General features: G+C 52.0%; 3 protein-coding genes across 3 annotated transcripts; all 3 read right to left on the bottom strand.

Annotated features, from left to right (window-relative positions):
* Positions 1–12,362: 12,362 nt before the first annotated feature.
* LOC147982838 (uncharacterized) lies at positions 12,363–12,785 on the bottom strand. The gene has a single exon (XM_087540563.1). It carries the CDS (start codon positions 12,783–12,785, stop codon positions 12,363–12,365), a length of 423 nt encoding a protein of 140 aa, XP_087396689.1.
* A 362-nt stretch (positions 12,786–13,147) lies between these two features.
* LOC147982837 (uncharacterized) lies at positions 13,148–13,762 on the bottom strand. The gene is made up of 2 exons (XM_087540562.1): positions 13,420–13,762; positions 13,148–13,344 (listed from the first exon to the last, which is right to left on the bottom strand). Exons 1-2 carry the CDS (start codon positions 13,760–13,762, stop codon positions 13,148–13,150), a joined length of 540 nt encoding a protein of 179 aa, XP_087396688.1.
* Positions 13,763–14,162: 400 nt separating this feature from the next.
* On the bottom strand, positions 14,163–14,917 carry LOC147982836 (uncharacterized). Its single transcript, XM_087540561.1, has 2 exons — positions 14,525–14,917; positions 14,163–14,360 (listed from the first exon to the last, which is right to left on the bottom strand). The coding sequence occupies exons 1-2, from the start codon at positions 14,915–14,917 to the stop codon at positions 14,163–14,165; spliced, it is 591 nt and encodes a 196-aa protein (XP_087396687.1).
* Between the last annotated feature and the right edge of the window lie 5,153 nt (positions 14,918–20,070).

Below are 20,070 nucleotides of genomic sequence, written 5' to 3'. Positions count from 1 at the left end.
GCTTCCCGTCCTCGGATGACGCGATTTGCTCCGGATCTGGGGCCAGAGAAGTTGCAGGCGGAATCTCCTGGGTGCGGTCTGATGACAGATTTAGGTCATGTTCATCGTGGTGGCAGGAAGCGGTCGCCATTGGCTCGAATCTGTCGAAGATCAAGTCTCCGCGGATATCAGCAACGTAGTTCGAGCTTCCAAACCTAACCCAATGGCCAGGGACGTAGCTCTCAACCTGCTCGAGGTGGTCTTCTGTGTTGGCACGGAGCGCCACCGAACACAAAAAGCTGGCCGGGAGGGAAGATCTCCCCGGCGGTGGTGCCGTAGTTGTCGACGAAATGACCCATCGGTCCTTCAGTCGACGACATAGGGGAGCTCTCAATGAAATCACTAATGTCGGTGTCAAAACCGGGGAATGTCGGGTAGGGGCCCCCGAACTATGCGTCTGAGGATCAATGGTAACAGGAGGCTGGGGACACAATGTTTACCCAGGTTCGGGCCCTCTCGATGGAGGTAATACCCTACTTACTACTTGATTTATCTTGATGAATATGAGTATTACAAGAGTTGATCTACCACGAGATCGTAATGGCTAAACCCTAGAAGTCTTGCATGTATGATTATGATTGCCTCTACGGACTAAACCCTCCAGTTTATATAGACACCGGAGGGACTAGGGTTTGTACAAAGTCGGTTTACAGAGGAAGGAATCTTCATATCTGAACGCCAAGCTTGCCATCCACGCAAAGGAGAGTCCCATACGGACACGGGAATAAGTCTTCTGTCTTGTATCTTCATGTCCCATCAGTCCGGCCCATATCACATAGGCCGGATGCCCGAGGACCCCTTAATCCTGGACTCCCTCAGGGGGCGATCCCGTTGTCTTGGGGGCGGAGGTGCCCCCGCACACGCCGACTGCTGACGCTCAGGACAGTCGGCCTGAAGCGTCGCCAGTGCCGCCATCTGGCAGTGAGTTGGTGGTGGGTCTGACTCCGGCGGTCCGCACTCCAGTGCACCGTCATGTGGAAAAGGCGGCTTCAGCACCACGGCCGCTGGAAATCGGGGCCGCTAGCTCATCAACCCCCGACGCCGAGGCCACCAGTGCCGCCCCTTCGGAGTGGATGCCTGGGGGCGGAACATGTGTTCTGAACACGGCCGCACGGGATGTCCAGGTCTGGTTCCTGGCCCAAGCCACCGCCTTCCAGCATTACACGCAGGCGTTCTTGGCGACGCGGACGACCGTGCGGGTATGTTTCTTACTTCTCGTTTATTATCCTTGTAATCTTCCGTGGGGGTGCGCCAGCGCACCCGCTGGGTGTAGCCCCCCAGTTCCGGGCCGGCTGCTGAGCAGGCGGCTCGGAACTTAAAGGTAGGTTCCAAGTGCTAATTTATTTTTTTCCTTGGTTGTATTCGTTGCAGGATTACCACAACATCCGTGCAGCCGCCTTCAACTCCCATGTCCAGGAGCTGGCCAAGCGGACTACTGACTTGACCGAAAGCCGGAGTAGGCACTCCATCTTATCACATGCGGGGGCATGCCAGCGCACCCGCTGGGTGTAGCCCTCGAGATTCGGGCTGACTGCTGAGCAATCGGGCCAGATCTTTTGGTAATCACTTGTCTTCTTTGTTGATTATTGATGTCCTTTCTTTCCCATCTTTGTAGGGGCAGCCTCCGTACTGCAGCAGCGCCAGGGCGAGGTCCAAACCGAGCTGCGCACCAAGGAGGAGGAGCACAGCAAGGCGGCTCTAGAGCACGACCGCCTGGCCAAGGAGCTAGCGGATCAGGCGGAGCGGCACAGGGCGGAGCTGTTGGAAATATGCCCTAGAGGCAATAATAAAAGCATTATTATTATATTTCCTTGTTCATGATAATTGTCTTTATTCATGCTATAATTGTGTTATCCGGAAATCGTAATACATGTGTGAATAATAGACACCAACATGTCCCTAGTAAGCCTCTAGTTGACTAGCTCGTTGATCAACAGATAGTCATGGTTTCCTGACTATGGACATTGGATGTCATTGATAACGAGATCACATCATTAGGAGAATGATGTGATGGACAAGACCCAATCCTAAACATAGCACAAGATCGTATAGTTCGTTTGCTAGAGTTTTCCAATGTCAAGTATCCTTTCCTTAGACCATGAGATCGTGTAACTCCCGGATACCGTAGGAGTGCTTTGGGTGTACCAAACGTCACAACGTAACTGGGTGACAATAAAGGTATACTACGGGTATCTCCGAAAGTGTCTGTTGGGTTCACACGGATCAAGACTGGGATTTGTCACTCCGTATGACGGAGAGGTATCACTGGGCCCACTTGGTAATGCATCATCATTATGAGCTCAAAGTGACCAAGTGTCTGGTCACGGGATCATGCATTACGGTACGAGTAAAGTGACTTGCCGGTAACGAGATTGAACGAGGTATTGGGATACCGACGATCGAATCTCGGGCAAGTAACATACCGATTGACAAAGGAAATTGTATACGGGGTTGCTTGAATCCTCGACATCGTGGTTCATCCGATGAGATCATCGTGGAGCATGTGGGAGCCAACATGGGTATCCAGATACCGCTGTTGGTTATTGACCGAAGAGTTGTCTCGGTCATGTCTGCTTGTCTCCCGAACCCGTAGGGTCTACACACTTAAGGTTCGGTGACGCTAGGGTTGTAGGGATATGTATATGCAGTAACCCGAATGTTGTTCGGAGTCCTGGATGAGATCCCGGACGTCACGAGGAGTTCCGGAATGGTCCGGAGGTAAATAATTATATATAGGAAGTGCTATTTCGGCCATCGGGACAAGTTTCGGGGTCACCGGTATTGTACCGGGACCACCGGAAGGGTCCCGGGGGTCCACCGGGTGGGGCCACCTATCCCGGAGGGTCCCATGGGCTGAAGTGGGAAGGGATCCAGCCCAAAGTGGGCTGGGGCGCCACTTCCCCCTAGGGCCCATGCGCCTAGGGTGGGGGGGAAACCCTAAGGAAGAGTCCCAAAGGGGGAAGGCACCTCCTAGGTGCCTTGGGGAGGAGGGATTCCTCCCTTGGCCGCCGCCCCCCTAGGAGATTGGATCTCCTAGGGCCGGCGCCCCCCCCCCCCTTGGCCCCCCTATATATAGTGGGGGAGATGGAGGACTTCTTACCTTTGCCTTTGGTGCCTCCCTCTCCCTCTCCAACAACCCATCCTCCTCCATAGTGCTTGGCGAAGCCCTGACGGAGTACTGCAGCTCCACCATCACCACGCCGTCGTGCTGCTGCTGGAGCCATCTTCCTCAACCTCTCCTTTCCCCTTGCTGGATCAAGAAGAAGGAGACGTTACGCTGATCGTACGTGTGTTGAACGCGGAGGTGCCGTCCGTTCGGTTCTAGGATCTCCGGTGATTTGGATCACGTCGTGTACGACTACCTCATCCCCGTTCTTTGAACTCTTCCGCTCACGATCTACAAAGGTATGTAGATGCATCTGATTACTCGTTGCTAGATGAACTCATAGATGGATCTTGGTGAAACCGTAGGAAAATTTTTGTTTTCTGCAACGTTCCCCAACAGTGGCATCATGAGCTAGGTCTATGCGTAGTTCTTCTTGCGCGAGTAGAACACAATTTGTTGTGGGCGTAGATGTTGTCAACTTTCTTGCCGCTACTAGTCTTATCTTGCTTCAACGGTATTGTGGGATGAAGCGGCCCGGACCAACCTTACACGTACGCTTACGTGAGACCGGTTCCACCGACTAACATGCACAAGTTGAATAAGGTGGCTGGCGGGTGTCTGTCTCTCCCACTTTAGTTGGAGCGGATTCGATGAAAAGGGTCCTTATGAAGGGTAAATAGAAGTTGACAAATCACGTTGTGGCTTTCTCGTAGGTAAGAAAACGTTCTTGCTAGAACCCTAATTCAGCCACGTAAAACTTGCAACAACAATTAGAGGACGTCTAACTTGTTTTTGCAGCAAGTGCTTTGTGATATGATATGGCCAAAGTTGTGATGAATGATGAATGATATATATATATATGTGATGTATGAGATGTTCATGCTATTGTAATAGGAATCACGACTTGCATGTCGATGAGTATGACAACCGGCAGGAGCCATAGGAGTTGTCTTTATTTTTTGTATGACCTGCGTGTCATTGAGAAAAGCCATGTAAATTACTTTACTTTATTGCTAAACGCGTTAGCCATAGTAGTAGAAGTAATAGTTGGCGAGCAACTTCATGGAGACACGATGATGGAGATCATGGTGTCAAGCCGGTGACAAGATGATCATGGAGCCCCAAGATGGAGATTAAAGGAGCTATGTGATATTGGCCATGTCATGTCACGTTTATTATTTGATTGCATGTGATGTTTATCATGTTTTTGCATCTTGTTTACTTAGAACGACGGTAGTAAATAAGATGATCCCTCATAATAATTTCAAGAAGTGTTCCCCCTAAATGTGCACCGTTGCGACAGTTCGTTGTTTCGAAGCACCACGTGATGATCGGGTGTGATAGATTCTAACGTTCACATACAACGGGTGTAAGACAGATTTACACATGCAAACACTTAGGTTGACTTGACGAGCCTAGCATGTACAGACATGGCCTCGGAACACAGAAGACCTAAAGGTCAAGCATGAGTCGTATAGAAGATACGATCAACATGAAGATGTTCACCGATGTTGACTAGTCCGTCTCACGTGATGATCAGACATGGCCTAGTTGACTCGGATCATGTTATACTTAGATGACTAGAAGAGGGATGTCTATCTAAGTGGGAGTTCATTAAATAATTTGATTAGATGAACTTAATTATCATGAACTTAGTCTAAAATATTTACAATATGTCTTGTAGATCAAATGGCCAACGTAGTCCTCAACTTCAACGCGTTCCTAGAGAAAACCAAGCTGAAAGACGATGGCAGCAACTACACGGACTGGGTCCGGAACCTGAGGATCATCCTCATAGCTGCCAAGAAAGATTATGTCCTACAAGCACCGCTGGGTGACGCACATGTTCTCCCTGCAGAACAAGACGTTATGAACGCTTGGTAGGCACGTACCGATGACTACTCCCTCGTTCAGTGCGGCATGCTTTACAGCTTAGAGCCGGGCCTCCAAAAGCGTTTTGAGAGACACGGAGCATATGAGATGTTCGAAGAGCTGAAAATGGTTTTCCAAGCTCATGCCCGGGTCGAGAGATATGAAGTCTCCGACAAATTCTTCAGCTGTAAGATGCAGGAAAATAGTTCTGTTAGTGAGCACATACTCACTATGTCTGGGTTACATAACCGCTTGACTCAGCTGGGAGTTAATCTCCCGGACGACGCGGTCATTGACAGAATCCTCCAGTCGCTTCCACCAAGCTACAAGATCTTTGTGATGAACTTCAATATGCAGGGGATGGAAAAGACCATTCCTGAAGTATTTGCTATGCTGAAATCAGCAGAGGTAGAAGTCAAGAAGGAACATCAAGTGTTGATGGTCAATAAAACCACTAAGTTCAAGAAGGGCAAGGGTAAAAAGAACTTCAAGAAGGACGGCAAGGGAGTTGCCGCGCCCGGCAAGCAAGCTGCCGGGAAGAAGCCAAAGAATGGACCCAAGCCCGAGACTAAGTGCTTTTATTGCAAGGAAAGTGGTCACTGGAAGCGGAACTGCCCCAAATACTTAGCGGACAAGAAGGCCGGCAAAACGAAAGGTATATGTGATATACATGTAATTGATGTGTACCTTACCAGTACTCGTAGTAGCTCCAGGGTATTTGATACCGGTGCAGTTGCTCACATTTGTAACTCAAAGCAGGAGCTTCGGAATAAGCGGAGACTGGCGAAGGACGAGGTGACGATGCGCGTCGGGAATGGTTCCAAGGTCGATGTGATCGCCGTCGGCACGCTATCTCTACATTTACCTTCGGGATTATTTTTAAACCTTAATAATTGTTATTTAGTGCCAGCTTTGAGCATGAACATTGTATCGGGATCTCGTTTAATTCGAGATGGCTACTCATTTAAATCCGAGAATAATGGTTGTTCTATTTATATGAGAGATATGTTTTATGGTCATGCTCCGATGGTGAATGGTTTATTCTTAATGAATCTTGAGCGTAATGCTACACATATTCATAGTGTGAGTACCAAAAGATGTAAGGTTGATAATGATAGTCCCACATACTTGTGGCACTGCCGCCTTGGTCACATAGGTGTCAAACGCATGAAGAAGCACCATGCAGATGGACTTTTAGAGTCTCTTGATTATGAATCATTTGACACGTGCGAACCATGCCTCATGGGTAAAATGACCAAGACTCCGTTCTCAGGAACAATGGAGCGAGCAACCAACTTATTGGAAATCATACATACTGATGTGTGCGGTCCAATGAGTGTTGAGGCTCGCGGTGGCTATCGTTATGTTCTCACCCTCACTGATGACTTGAGTAGATATGGGTATATCTATTTGATGAAACACAAGTCTGAAACCTTTGAAAAGTTCAAGGAATTTCAGAGTGAGGTTGAGAATCAACATGACAAGAAAATCAAGTTTCTACGATCAGATCGTGGAGGAGAATACTTGAGTCATGAATTTGGCACATACTTAAGAAAATGTGGAATAGTTTCACAACTCACGCCGCCTGGAACACCTCAGCGTAATGGTGTGTCCGAACATCGTAATCGCACTCTATTAGATATGGTGCGATCTATGATGTCTCTTACCGATTTACCGCTATCTTTTTGGGGCTATGCTTTAGATACTGTCGCATTCACTTTAAATAGGGCTCCGTAGAAATCCGTTGAGACGACACCGTATGAATTATGGTTTGGGAAGAAACCTAAGCTGTCATTTCTAAAAGTTTGGGGATGCGATGCTTATGTCAAGAAACTTCAACCTGAAAAGCTCGAACCCAAGTCGGAAAAATGCGTCTTCATAGGATACCCTAAAGAAACTATTGGGTATACCTTCTACCTCAGATCCGAAGGCAAGATCTTTGTTGCCAAGAATGGATCCTTTCTAGAGAAAGAGTTTCTCTCGAAAGAAGTAAGTGGGAGGAAAGTAGAACTTGATGAAGTATTACCTCTTGAACCGGAGAATGGCGCAACTCAAGAAAATGTTCCTGAGGTGCCTGCACCGACTAGAGAGGAAGTTAATGATAATGATCAAGATACTTCTGATCAAGCTCCTACTGAAATTTGAAGGTCCACAAGGACACGTTCCGCACCAGAGTGGTACGGCAACCCTGTCTTGGAAATCATGTTGTTAGACAACGGTGAACCTTCGAACTATGAAGAAGCGATGGCGGGCCCGGATTCCGACAAATGGCTAGAAGCCATGAAATCCGTGATAGGATCCATGTATGAAAACGAAGTGTGGACTTTGACTGACTTGGCCGTTGAGCGGCGAGCCATAGAAAATAAATGGATCTTTAAGAAGAAGACAGACGCGGATGGTAATGTGACCATCTATAAAGCTCGTCTTGTCGCTAAGGGTTATCGACAAGTTCAAGGCGTTGACTACGATGAGACTTTCTCACCGGTAGCGAAGCTAAAGTCCGTCTGAATCATGTTAGCAATTGCCGCATTCTACGATTATGAGATATGGCAAATGGACGTCAAAACGGCATTCCTTAATGGTTTCCTTAAGGAAGAATTGTATATGATGCAGCCGGAAGGTTTTGTCGATCCTAAGAATGCTGACAAGGTGTGCAAGCTCCAACGCTCGATTTATGGGCTGGTGCAAGCATCTCGGAGTTGGAACATTCGCTTTGATGAGATGATCAAAGCGTTTGGGTTTACGCAGACTTATGGAGAAGCCTGCGTTTACAAGAAAGTGACTGGGAGCTCGGTAGCATTTCTCATACTATATGTAGATGACATACTTTTGATGGGAAATGATATAGAACTCTTGGACAGCATTAAGGCCTACTTGAATAAGAGTTTTTCAATGAAGGACCTTGGAAAGCTGCTTATATATTAGGCATCAAAATCTATAAAGATAGATCGAGACGCCTCATAGGTCTTTCACAAAGCACATACCTTGATAAGATATTGAAGAAGTTCAATATGGATCAGTCTAAGAAGGGGTTCTTACCTGTGTTACAAGGTGTGAAATTGAGCTCTGCTCAATGTCCGACCACGGCAGAAGATATAGAAGAGATGAGTGTCATCCCCTATGCCTCAGCCATAGGTTCTATTATGTATGCCATGCTGTGTACCAGACCTGATGTAAACCTTGCCGTATGTTTGGTAGGAAGGTACCAAAGTAATCCCGGCAAGGAACACTGGACAGCGGTCAAGAATATCCTGAAGTACCTGAAAAGGACTAAGGAAATGTTTCTCGTTTATGGAGGTGATGAAGAGCTCGTCGTAAAGGGTTACGTCGACGCTAGCTTCGACACAGATCTGGATGACTCTAATTCTCAAACCGGATACGTGTATATTTTGAATGGTGGGGCAGTAAGCTGGTGCAGTTGCAAGCAGAGCGTCGTGGCGGGATCTACATGTGAAGCGGAGTACATGGCAGCCTCGGAGGCAGCACATGAAGCAATTTGGGTGAAGGAGTTCATCACCGACCTAGGAGTCATACCCAATGCGTTGGGGCCAATCAAACTCTTCTGTGACAACACTGGAGCTATTGCACTTGCCAAGGAGCCCAGTTTTCACAAGAAGACAAGGCACATCAAGCGTCGCTTCAACTCCATTCGTGAAAATCTTAAAGATGGAGATATAGATATTTGTAAAGTACATACGGACCTGAATGTAGCAGATCTGTTGAATAAACCTCTCCCTAGAGCAAAACATGATCAACACCAGAATTCCATGGGTGTTCGATTCATCACAATGTAACTAGATTATTGACTCTAGTGCAAGTGGGAGACTGTTGGAAATATGCCCTAGAGGCAATAATAAAAGCATTATTATTATATTTCCTTGTTCATGATAATTGTCTTTATTCATGCTATAATTGTGTTATCCGGAAATCGTAATACATGTGTGAATAATAGACACCAACATGTCCCTAGTAAGCCTCTAGTTGACTAGCTCGTTGATCAACAGATAGTCATGGTTTCCTGACTATGGACATTGGATGTCATTGATAACGAGATCACATCATTAGGAGAATGATGTGATGGACAAGACCCAATCCTAAACATAGCACAAGATCGTATAGTTCGTTTGCTAGAGTTTTCCAATGTCAAGTATCCTTTCCTTAGACCATGAGATCGTGTAACTCCCGGATACCGTAGGAGTGCTTTGGGTGTACCAAACGTCACAACGTAACTGGGTGACAATAAAGGTATACTACGGGTATCTCCGAAAGTGTCTGTTGGGTTCACACGGATCAAGACTGGGATTTGTCACTCCGTATGACGGAGAGGTATCACTGGGCCCACTCGGTAATGCATCATCATTATGAGCTCAAAGTGACCAAGTGTCTGGTCACGGGATCATGCATTACGGTATGAGTAAAGTGACTTGCCGGTAATGAGATTGAACGAGGTATTGGGATACCGACGATCGAATCTCGGGCAAGTAACATACCGATTGACAAAGGGAATTGTATACGGGGTTGCTTGAATCCTCGACATCGTGGTTCATACGATGAGATCATCATGGAGCATGTGGGAGCCAACATGGGTATCCAGATCCCGCTGTTGGTTATTGACCGAAGAGTCGTCTCGGTCATGTCTGCTTGTCTCCCGAACCCGTAGGGTCTACACACTTAAGGTTCGGTGACGCTAGGGTTGTAGGGATATGTATATGCAGTAACCCGAATGTTGTTCGGAGTCCCGGATGAGATCCCGGACGTCACGAGGAGTTCCGGGATGGTCCGGAGGTAAAGAATTATATATAGGAAGTGCTATTTCGGCCATCGGGACAAGTTTCGGGGTCACCGGTATTGTACCGGGACCACCGGAAGGGTCCCGGGGGTCCACCGGGTGGGGCCACCTATCCCGGAGGGTCCCATGGGCTGAAGTGGGAAGGGATCCAGCCCAAAGTGGGCTGGGGCGCCACTTCCCCCTAGGGCCCATGCACCTAGGGTGGGGGGGAAACCCTAAGGAAGAGTCCTAAAGGGGGAAGGCACCTCCTAGGTGCCTTGGGGAGGAGGGATTCCTCCCTTGGCCGCCGCCCCCCTAGGAGATTGGATCTCCTAGGGCCGGCGCCCCCCCTTGGCCCCCCTATATATAGTGGGGGAGATGGAGGACTTCTTACCTTTGCCTTTGGTGCCTCCCTCTCCCTCTCCAACAACCCCTCCACCTCCATAGTGCTTGGCGAAGCCCTGACGGAGTACTGCAGCTCCACCATCACCACGCCATCGTGCTGCTGCTGGAGCCATCTTCCTCAACCTCTCCTTTCCCCTTGCTGGATCAAGAAGAAGGAGACGTTACGCTGATCGTACGTGTGTTGAACGCGGAGGTGCCATCCGTTCGGTGCTAGGATCTCCGGTGATTTGGATCACGTCGTGTACGACTACCTCATCCCCGTTCTTTGAACGCTTCCGCTCGCGATCTACAAAGGTATGTAGATGCATGTGATTACTCGTTGCTAGATGAACTCATAGATGGATCTTGGTGAAACCGTAGGAAAATTTTTGTTTTCTGCAACGTTCCCCAACAGGAGTTCCAGAAGCTGAAGGAGAGGGAAGACTCCCTAACGGCCGAGTTCGAGACTCAACGCTCGAACTGGGCCGAGAAGGAGAAAATCTTCACCGACGGCTACGGCGAGATCGAGGACATGATCGATGGTAAGTCCCTTTTTCCTTTGAAGAGCCGCCCACTATCGTAGGAGTCGGCTTCCGGCTTCTAATCTTTGAGTTTCTTCTTGCGCATAATTCTTCCCCGGTTACTCCGTCGCCGTGAGCCAGGCCATTGAGGCGCGACGCAAACGGCGTAGGAGGATTGGAGTAGAGATTCTCGCCAACGCGCCTCGTAACCTCAACGAGCAACTTCTGGCCGTCAGGACGTGCCTACAACCGGCCCATCGCCTGCTCTGCCACCTTTAGCGCGCAGGGGGCCAGGTGCTGACCGCTCTCTGGCCGAATGCTCAAGTGCCGCGCACCCACAATTGGGCAGCCGACTGGTTAGAGGTAGCAGTCGGCCGCTTCGAGGCTTGGAAGGGCCCCGCGGCTCAGGCGGGTGCTCAGACGGCCTTGGAGTTTGCGAAGGCGTGGTATCCCAGCCTCAATCTGGCTCAGCTGGCCACATTTCGGGTCGAGGCCGGGCCGGAGCTGGCGGCGGTGGACCGCGCGCTCTCTCAACGTGCGGCGGCGCTTGCTGAGTACGCCAACACAAACGTCTTCATGCCTGAACTGGACGATCGGGGCGCCGAGGTGCCGCCCAACTGGTTCGGGCTGAACCCAGCCGAAGGGGAAAACTCGTCGGAGGAGATCCACTCCAGCAATGAGGGCGAGCAAGAAGAGGGTGAGGATGGCGAAGACGACGCACCGGAGGACGGAGCGGACGGCCAGACTCAGCCCGATCGAGCCTCGAGCAACGACCCACGTGAGGCTGCACCGACTACTGCCGACGCGAACCAGGCTGAGACTCACCAGTCGGCCACTCCACCAACCGGCGCCGCTGCCTCCAACAACCTGCCGGACCCGCCTGCTGCTCCTCTGGCCTAGGCGGCCAGTTTTATCTTATCGTATCCTCCTTTTGTGATCTTTGGACAAGCTTGTTAGATTCGCGCAGTTCCACCCGTTGGGGGTGTAATCAAACTTTGTTGAATTCTGGCTATGAGCCCTGCTATGTAAATTAATTATCCTACAAGTCGTACTCTGCCGGGTTCTAACTTAGTCCTACTTTTCTGCTCTTTTTTGGCTTTTTCCTTTGCCGCCTTCCCTTGTGTGCGACCCTACCAGCCGGACAGCCGCTCTGCGGTCTGTGGCTGGGTCGGGTGCTTGGCCGTTTGGGAAGACAAGTACTTTGGCCTTTTAGAACGTAGCAAGTTAAGTGAGAAGCCGGCCGGCCGGCTACTCAGCAGCCAGATGGTGAGGCGAGGAGTCAGCCTGGCCTATGTGAATGCTTTTTTCCTTAGCCATTTTTTGTGTGGACACCATTTCTTGCCTTTAGCCCTTGCCAGCCAGACAATCGCTCTGTGAGCTGCGGCTTAAGGCAAGAGAGGGCTTAGATGCCGACACACTAGTTGTCCGACTTCAAGTGGCATCAACATAGGACAAGGCGGCAAGCCCCCGGGCCGACTGGTTGGACCCGGTGCCGGGCGAAGGAATGAAATAACACATTCACATGCATAAAACTTAACATATAGATAAAAAAAAGGGTAGCCCCCGAGTGCTCCTCGAGGGGCCCGATGTCTTTGCTCTGAACACAGAAGGTAGCGTGGTACATACTGCATTAACTGTAAAATTGTCGGAGGAGATTTGCGTTCCATGGGCGCTATGTTTCCTTGCCAGAATCGTCCCTCTTGCGCGCCCTGGGCTTCTGTGCATCGATTAGGTAGTAGGATTCGTTGCCCAAGGCTTTGCTGGTGATGAAGGGCCCTTCCCAAGGGGCCGAGATCTTATGTTGGCCGGCTGTTCGCTGGATCAATCGGAGCACAAGGTCCTCCTCTTGGAAGGATCGTGGCTTGACCTTCCGACTGTGATAGCGGCACTGGCTCTGCTGGTAGATGGCGGACCGTCTGAGTGCCAACAGTCGGCCCTCTTCCAGCAGATCGACGTCGTCTTCTCCTGCTTCCTTCGCCTCCGCTTCTGTGTACATGGTGACGCGAGGCGAGTCAAACTCTATGTCAGTTGGGATGACGGCCTCGGCCCCGTACACGAGGAAGAAGGGAGTGAAGCCGGTTGACTTGTTCGACATGGTCCGGAGGCTCCAGAGGACAGTCGGCAGCTCTTCGATCCAGCAGCCAGCGGAGCGCTCCAGTGTCTCGACCAGTCGGGGCTTGATGCCGGACAAGATGAGGCCGTTTGCTCGTTCGACTTGTCCGTTTGACTGCGGATTGGCAACGGACGCTAAGTCCAGTCGGATGCCCTGCGTCGCGCAGAAACGGGCCAAAGCGCCCTTGGCAAAGTTTGTGCCATTGTCGGTGACGATGATGTGTGGTATACCGTATCGGACGGTGATATCTGCGATGAAGGTCACAGCAGTCGGGTCATTCAACTTCTTGATTGTCTTTGCTTCAATCCATTTGGTAAACTTGTCCACGGCGACCAGCAGATGGGTCATGCCGCCGCGTGCTGTCTTGAACGGCCCCACCATTTCCATCCCCCAGATGGCAAATGGCCAAGTAAGGGGATGGTCTTTAGTGCAGAAGCCGGCAGATGTTGCTTGGAGCTGGATTTTTGGCATCCTTTGCACTTACTGACCAAGTCCTTGGCGTCGTCCAAAGCAGTTGGCCAGAAGAAGCCATGGCGGAAAGCTTTGGCAACAAGGGATCTTTAGGCCGCATGGTGGCCACACTCGCCTTGGTGGATGTCTCTGAGGATTGCCTTGCCTTTCTCTTGCTTGACACAGCGCTGGAAGACGCCAGTCACGCAGCTCCTGACAAGCTCCCTGTTTACTATGGTGTATGCTGCTGCTCGGCATTGCACTTGCTGGGCCAAGATTTCGTCGGCTGGTAGCTCTCCACTCAACAGGAAGTTGAGGATGGGCTGTGCCAATGATGGTGCTTCGATCACTGTCATCACGGCCACTGGAACCAGGGCGGTTGGGTTGGGAGGTGGCGGTTGGAGTCGGCTGCCGCTTGCTGCCTCGTTGAAGTCCCCGGGCCGACTGCTGCAGCCCCGGGCCGAGTTCTGAAGTCCCCAGGCCGGGTGCGATTGTTGTAGTCCACGCATCGCCTGGTGAAGCCTCCGGGCCGACTGATGCAGCCCCCGGGCCGGGTTCTGAAGTCCTCGGGCCGGGTGCGATTGCTGTAGTCCCCGAGCCGCCTGGTGAGGTCCCTGGGCCGGCTGCTGTGGCCACCGAGTCGGATCCGGCTATTCCAGGAGCAGCCGGCACGAAGATGGACTCTGATTCTAGCGAAGGCCTGATAGACGGCTTGCGGAGGCACTGGAGGGAGACGCTGGCTGGTATTGCTTGGCGGGTGGAGCCAATCCGTGCCAGTGCGTCAGCTTGCTCATTGTCGGCTCGTGGCACATGAAGGAACTCGCACCTGTCAAAGTATCCATTGATCTACTGGACGGGGAAACGGTAGCTTGCCATGTTTGCATCCTTGGCATCCCAGTCGCCAGACGACTACTGGACTACCAAGTCCGAGTCGCTGTAGCACAGAATCCGGCGGATGCCAATCTCTTTCGCCAGTCGAAGTCCGTGTACGAGCGCCTCGTACTCGGCCATGTTGTTGGAGGCGGTGATGTGAATTTGAACCGTGTATTTGAGCTTGTCGCCTTTGGGAGAGGTGAGGACGATGTCGGCTCCCAGACCGGTGCGCATCTTCGAACCATCAAAGTGCATCCGCCAATGGGTTTCGGCGCTGGCGGCAGGCACTGGGTCTTGGCCCAGTCGACGAGGAAGTCGGCCAGCGCTTGGGACTTGATGGCTGTGCGAGGCTGGTAGAAGATGGTGTAGGGGGCCAGCTTGATGCCCCACTTCGCCACCTGGCCTGACGTATCTTTGTTGGCTATGATCTCGGCAAGCGGGGCGGTGCAGACGACCATGATGGAGTGCTCTTGAAAATACTGCTTGAGCTTCTTAGCGGCAAAGTACACGCCATAGCACATCTTCTGGTAGTGGGGATAGTTTTGCTTGGAGGATGACAGCACCTCACTCAGGTAGTAAACTGGCCTCTGGACCGGTTGTGCCTTGCCGTCTTCTGGTCGCTCGACCACGATCACAGTGCTGACAACCTGGCTGGTGGTGGCGATGTAGAGGAGCATGGGCTCCTTAGCAGCCGGGGCCGCCCGGATAGGCGGCGTGGTCGGCATCTTCTTGAGCTGGAGGAAGGCCTCGTCCGCCTTGTCGTTCCACTCGAAGTGAGTGATTTTCTTCATTAACTTGTACAGGGGGAGGGCCTATTAACCCAGTCGGCTGATGAATCGGCTGAGAGATGCCAAGCACCCGGTGAACTTTTGGACGTCTGGCAGCCGGGTTGGCGTCTGTATCCGCTCGATGGCCTTAATTTTCATAGAGTTGCACTCGATGCCGCGTTCTGAGACAAGGAAACAAAGGAGCTGGCCGACTGGGACCCCGAAGACACATTTCTCTGGGTTGAGCTTGATTTGAAAACGACACAGATTATCAAAGGTCTCCTTGAAATCTTCCAGAAGGGTGTCGTGCTTCTCCGTCTTCACCACAATATCGTCCACATAGACATGGACATTTCTGCCGAGTTGCTTGAGGAGGCACTTCTGCATGCAACCCTGAAAAGTTGCACCGGCATTTCTCAAGCCGAATGTCATGGTCAGGTAGCAGAATGCTCCGAATGGTGTGATGAAGGCGGTCTTCAGCCAATCGGCCGGGTTCAGCTTGATCTGGTGGTAGCCGGAGTAGGCATCAAGGAAAGACAGCAGCTCGGATCCGGCTGTGGAGTCAATCACTTGATCAATCTGGGGCAGAGCAAATGGATCTTTGGGGAAGGCTTTGTTGAGGCTGGTGTAATCAATACACATGTGCCACTTGTTGTTCTTCTTCACTAGAAGGACTGGGTTGGCAAGCCACTCTGGAAAAAACACCTCCATAATGAAGCCGGCTGCTAGCAGGCGAGCGATCTCTTCACCAACAATTCTTCTCTTCTCTTCTGACACGTGGCAGAGGGGTTGCTTCACCAGCTTTGCATCCGGCCTTACATGTAGCTTGTGCTCGTTGAAATCCGTCGGAACACCCGGCATGTCTTTGGGAGACCATGCAAAGATGTCCCAATTCTCATGGAGGAAGTTGATGAGCTCGCTTTCCTATTTGCTATCAAGGCCAGTCCCTACGATAGCGTGCCTCTCTGGGTGCTCTGGGTCCAAGGCAATCTTCTTGGTCTCTTTGGCCGGCTGGAAGGAGGCCTGAGTCTCCGACTCCTTGGGATCAGGCGACATGTCCGGCTGCTTGCAGGCCATGGCCATAACCCGCTCAAGGAGGCACTTCTCTTTGGCGATGACGAGGGACTTGGCTAGCAGGCTGCTGGTAGCAGCGCATAAAGCCGACTTCTTGTAGTCTCCAGCTATGGTGATGATCCCCTTGGGGCCTGGCATCTTCATCTTGAGGTAGGCATAGTGCGGAATTGCCATGAATTTGGCTAGTGCGGGTCGGCCCAGGATCGCATGGTAAGAGCTGTCCAAATCAACCACCTCAAACCAGATTGGCTCGTGGCGGAAGTGATCTTTGTCTCCGAACAGGACATCTATCTTGATCTTGCCGATTGGGGAGCAGGATAGTTCGGGTACAATGCCATGGAAGACTGTACGACTGGCTGGAGCTGCTTTGCCTTGATGCCCAACTTCTCCATGGTGTCGCGGTAGAGGATGTTGATGCTGCTACCACCCTCTATCAGGATCCGGGAAAAGCGGCAGGCCCGCCTCTCCGTGGAGAAGGTTGAATCCAACACTAGGGCGTGGGTACCCGGCGATGGCATCAGGGTCGAGTGGTCAGCACGGCTCCAGCTGATGGGCCTCTCGGACCAATGCATGAACTCTGGGACTTCCGAAGCGACAGCATTCATCTCATGGTGCTGCTGACGCCGACTGTGTCTATCGTCGGCTAAGCTGGTGAAGACGACGTAGGTGGCGTTGGGTTCAGGGAACTCGTCCTGGATTGCGCCGACTGGACGTGTGGCCGGCTTCTGAGGAGGCGGAGCCGGCGGCCCAGCAGGCGGAGGAGGCAGGCCTTCGCCCTTGGTGATTCTGGTGAGCCAGTGGCACTTTCTGGTGGTGTGATTGGACGGTTTCACGCCGCTGTGGAATTTTCAGGGAGCATCAAGGGTCTTCTCGAAGGAGAAAGCATGCAGCCACGTAGGCTTGCCGCCCTTCTGACGCTTGAGACCGGGCTGCCCCTCCAGCTGCTGGTTTCAACGGTCGCTACCTGTCGGCTGTTGGAAGCCGGCTGATGAGCCTTGCGCTTGTTGTCGTTTGGGTGCTTGCGTCTAGTGGAGTCTCCAGCCGGTGTTTGAGGAGCCGACGGGAGCACCTTTCTGGATGTATTCACTCGGAGCTCCGACTTCATGGAGGAGTCGGCCGTGGCATACTTGTCCGCTATGATCAGCAGCTCATCCAACGTGGCCGACTCGTCGCATAACAACTTGTGCTTGAGCAAGGTACCTTCTGTGTACCCGGTGGTGAAGTACTCGATGGCCTGCACCTTGTGCACCCCTTCGCAGGAGTTGCGCAGCTCGGCCCAGCGCATCAGGTAATCGTGGGTGGACTCGGCTGGGCCTTGGAAGCACATGGAGAGTTGGCGAGGCTTGGCTGGCCGCTTGTAAGTGCTGGTGAAGTTGCGGATGAAGACATCAATGAAGTCCAACCAGCTGTTGACGTTGTACGGCTTGAGGCTGTTCAGCCATGTGCCGTGCCCTGGAGCATGAGCGGAACGTACTTCACGGCGACGCGCTTGTTGCCGTTTGCCATGCTGACGGCGGTGGAGTAGTCGACCATCCAATCCTCCGGCTTCATGGAGCCATTGTATTTGGGACTGTCTTGAGGGAGCAAGAACCCTTTGGGGAAGGACTCGTCGCGAATGCGGGGGCCGAAACAGGCCGAGCCGATTGCATCTTCTTCTTCTAACGCCAGGGACCGAGCCAGGCGGTCAATCCGATGTCGGGCCTCATTCTCTCTGACTCCTTCGCGGCAGCCCAGCCGGCCGCTACGAGTTGGGTGCTCAACAGGCGGCGAGAAAGCGCACCACTCCCTGCGTGGAGGAGGGGGAGGCGGACGATCGTCCCGCCGTTCCACTGCTCGCGGGCGGCCGTCTTGGTCGCGCTCGATGGTGATGCGTGTGCGGCTGCGGCTAGCAGCCGTCTCTTGGTCAATTCGGTCGCGGGCGCCGCCTGCTGTCGGCGTCCGGGAGGTCGGGCCGTGTTCTCGGCGAGGGGGGAGGTTCTCAGCTTCTTGGCTGGGTTCCACCACGCGGCTGTCGGCTTCTTGCTGCGCGGCGGCCGTGTTGAGGAGCTGCTGGATGCGTGCTGTCATGCAGCGAAGCTCGTCGCCCTCCAGGTGATCCAGCTCATCAGCCGCCGCCTGGGCAGCACGCAAGTTCTACATCGGTGTGGCGTAGACAGGGCTATCGGCCCCCAGCATGCTGGCGATGGCTGCACCGCGCTGACGAACGGTACCTGCCCGGCTGGGTTCGCCAGCAGCCGGCGTGCCGCCCACGGCACGGCCGATCTCGCGCTGGTAGGCAGCAGTGAGGCACCTCATGGCCGCCAGCTTATTGGCGTTGTCGAGGAGTGAAATGCGGAATGACTCCAGCATCGCCCCGTCTGCACCTGCCGCCACTGGCACGGACAGGCCCTGCATTGCCGCCTGCAGCGGGTCCTGGCCTGCCCCGTCTTAGGCTCCATCGTGGCTAATGACCAGCACCTCCGTGACAGTGCTGGTGCTGGCATTGCTAGCTGCGGGAGGGACAGGGTCGTCGATGATCACCACATTGCTAGGGAAGGCGTCGACGGCTGCCGCGTCAAAGTTGATGAGCATCTCGACGGGTGGGTCGATGGAGCCAACAGACTCCAGGTCGGAGGCGAGCTCGTTGGCGATGCTGAGCTTGCCGAAGAGGTCGACGAAGCAGCTCTCAGAGCTGGCTGATCCCGCATCGGACGCGGGCTCGTCGGAGAGGCGGATCCCGCCGATGAGATCAGCGAGGCAGCTTGCCGCGCAAGCGACCTCCGCGCCATGTAGCGCGTCGGTGCAAATGCCATCGGATGTGTCGGGCTGGCTGCTCCCGCAGCTACCTCTTGAGCACTGCGTTGGATTTCCCCGAAGAGGAGAGGATGATGCAGCAAAGTAGCGTAAGTATTTCCCTCAGTTTTTGAGAACCAGGGTATCAATCCAGTAGGAGGCTACGCGAGTCCCTCGTACTTACACAAAAACAATAGCTCAACCGCAACCAACGCGATTAGGGGTTGTCAATCCCTTCACGGTCACTTATGGGAGTGAGATCTGATAGAGATGATACATAATATTTTTGGTATTTTTGGTATAGAGATGCAAAGTGAAAAGTAAAAGACAAAGTAAAAAAGCAAAGCAATAATAAAGTGATGGAGATTGATATGATGAGAATAGACCCGGGGGCCATAGGTTTCACTAGTGGCTTCTCTCAAGAGCATAAGTATTCTACGGTAGGTGAACAAATTACTGTTGAGCAATTGATAGAATTGAGCATAGTTATGAGAATATCTAGGTATGATCATGTATATAGGCATCATGTCCGAGACAAGTAGACCGACTCCTGCCTGCATCTACTACTATTACTCCACTCATCGACAGCATGCATCTGAGTATTAAGTTAAAAACAGAGTAACGCCTTATGCAAGATGACATGATGTAGAGGGATAGTTTCATGCAATATGATAAAAAAAACCCATCTTGTTATCCTCAATGGCAACAATACAATATGTGCCTTGTTGCCCCTTCTGTCACTAGGAAAGGACATCGCAAGATTGAACCCAAAGCTAAGCACTTCTCCCATTGCAAGAAAAACCAATCTAGTAGGTCAAACCAAACTGATAATTCGAAGAGACTTGCAAAGATAACCAATCATACATAAAATAATTCAGAGAAGATTCAAATATTATTCATAGATAGTCTTATCATAAACCCATAATTCATCGGTCTCAACAAACACGCCGCAAAAAGAAGATTACATCGAATATATCTCCACGAGAGAGGGGGGGAACTTTGTATTGAGATCCAAAAATAGAGAAGAAGCCATCTAGCTACTAACTATGGACCCAAAGGTCTGAGGTAAACTACTCACACTTCATCGGAGAGGCTATGATGATGTAGAAGCCCTCTGTGATGATGGCCCTCTTCGGCGGAGCTCCGGAACAGGCCCCAAGATGGGATCTCGTGGATACAGAAAGTTGCGGTGGTGGAATTAGGTTTTTGGCTCTATGTTTGATCGTTTGGGGGTACGTAGGTATATATAGGAGGAAGGAGTACGTCGGTGGAGCTTCGAGGGGCCCACGAGGCAGCGGGCGCGCCCTAGGGGGGAGGGGGCACCCTCCACC

Source organism: Triticum urartu, chromosome 2A (assembly GCF_056163025.1).
Source record: "Triticum urartu cultivar PI428250 chromosome 2A, HENAU_Tu73, whole genome shotgun sequence".
Lineage (NCBI taxonomy): Eukaryota > Viridiplantae > Streptophyta > Magnoliopsida > Poales > Poaceae > Triticum > Triticum urartu.
The sequence above is the reverse complement of the archived record's forward strand: the minus strand, read 5'-3'. Positions and strand labels throughout refer to the sequence as shown.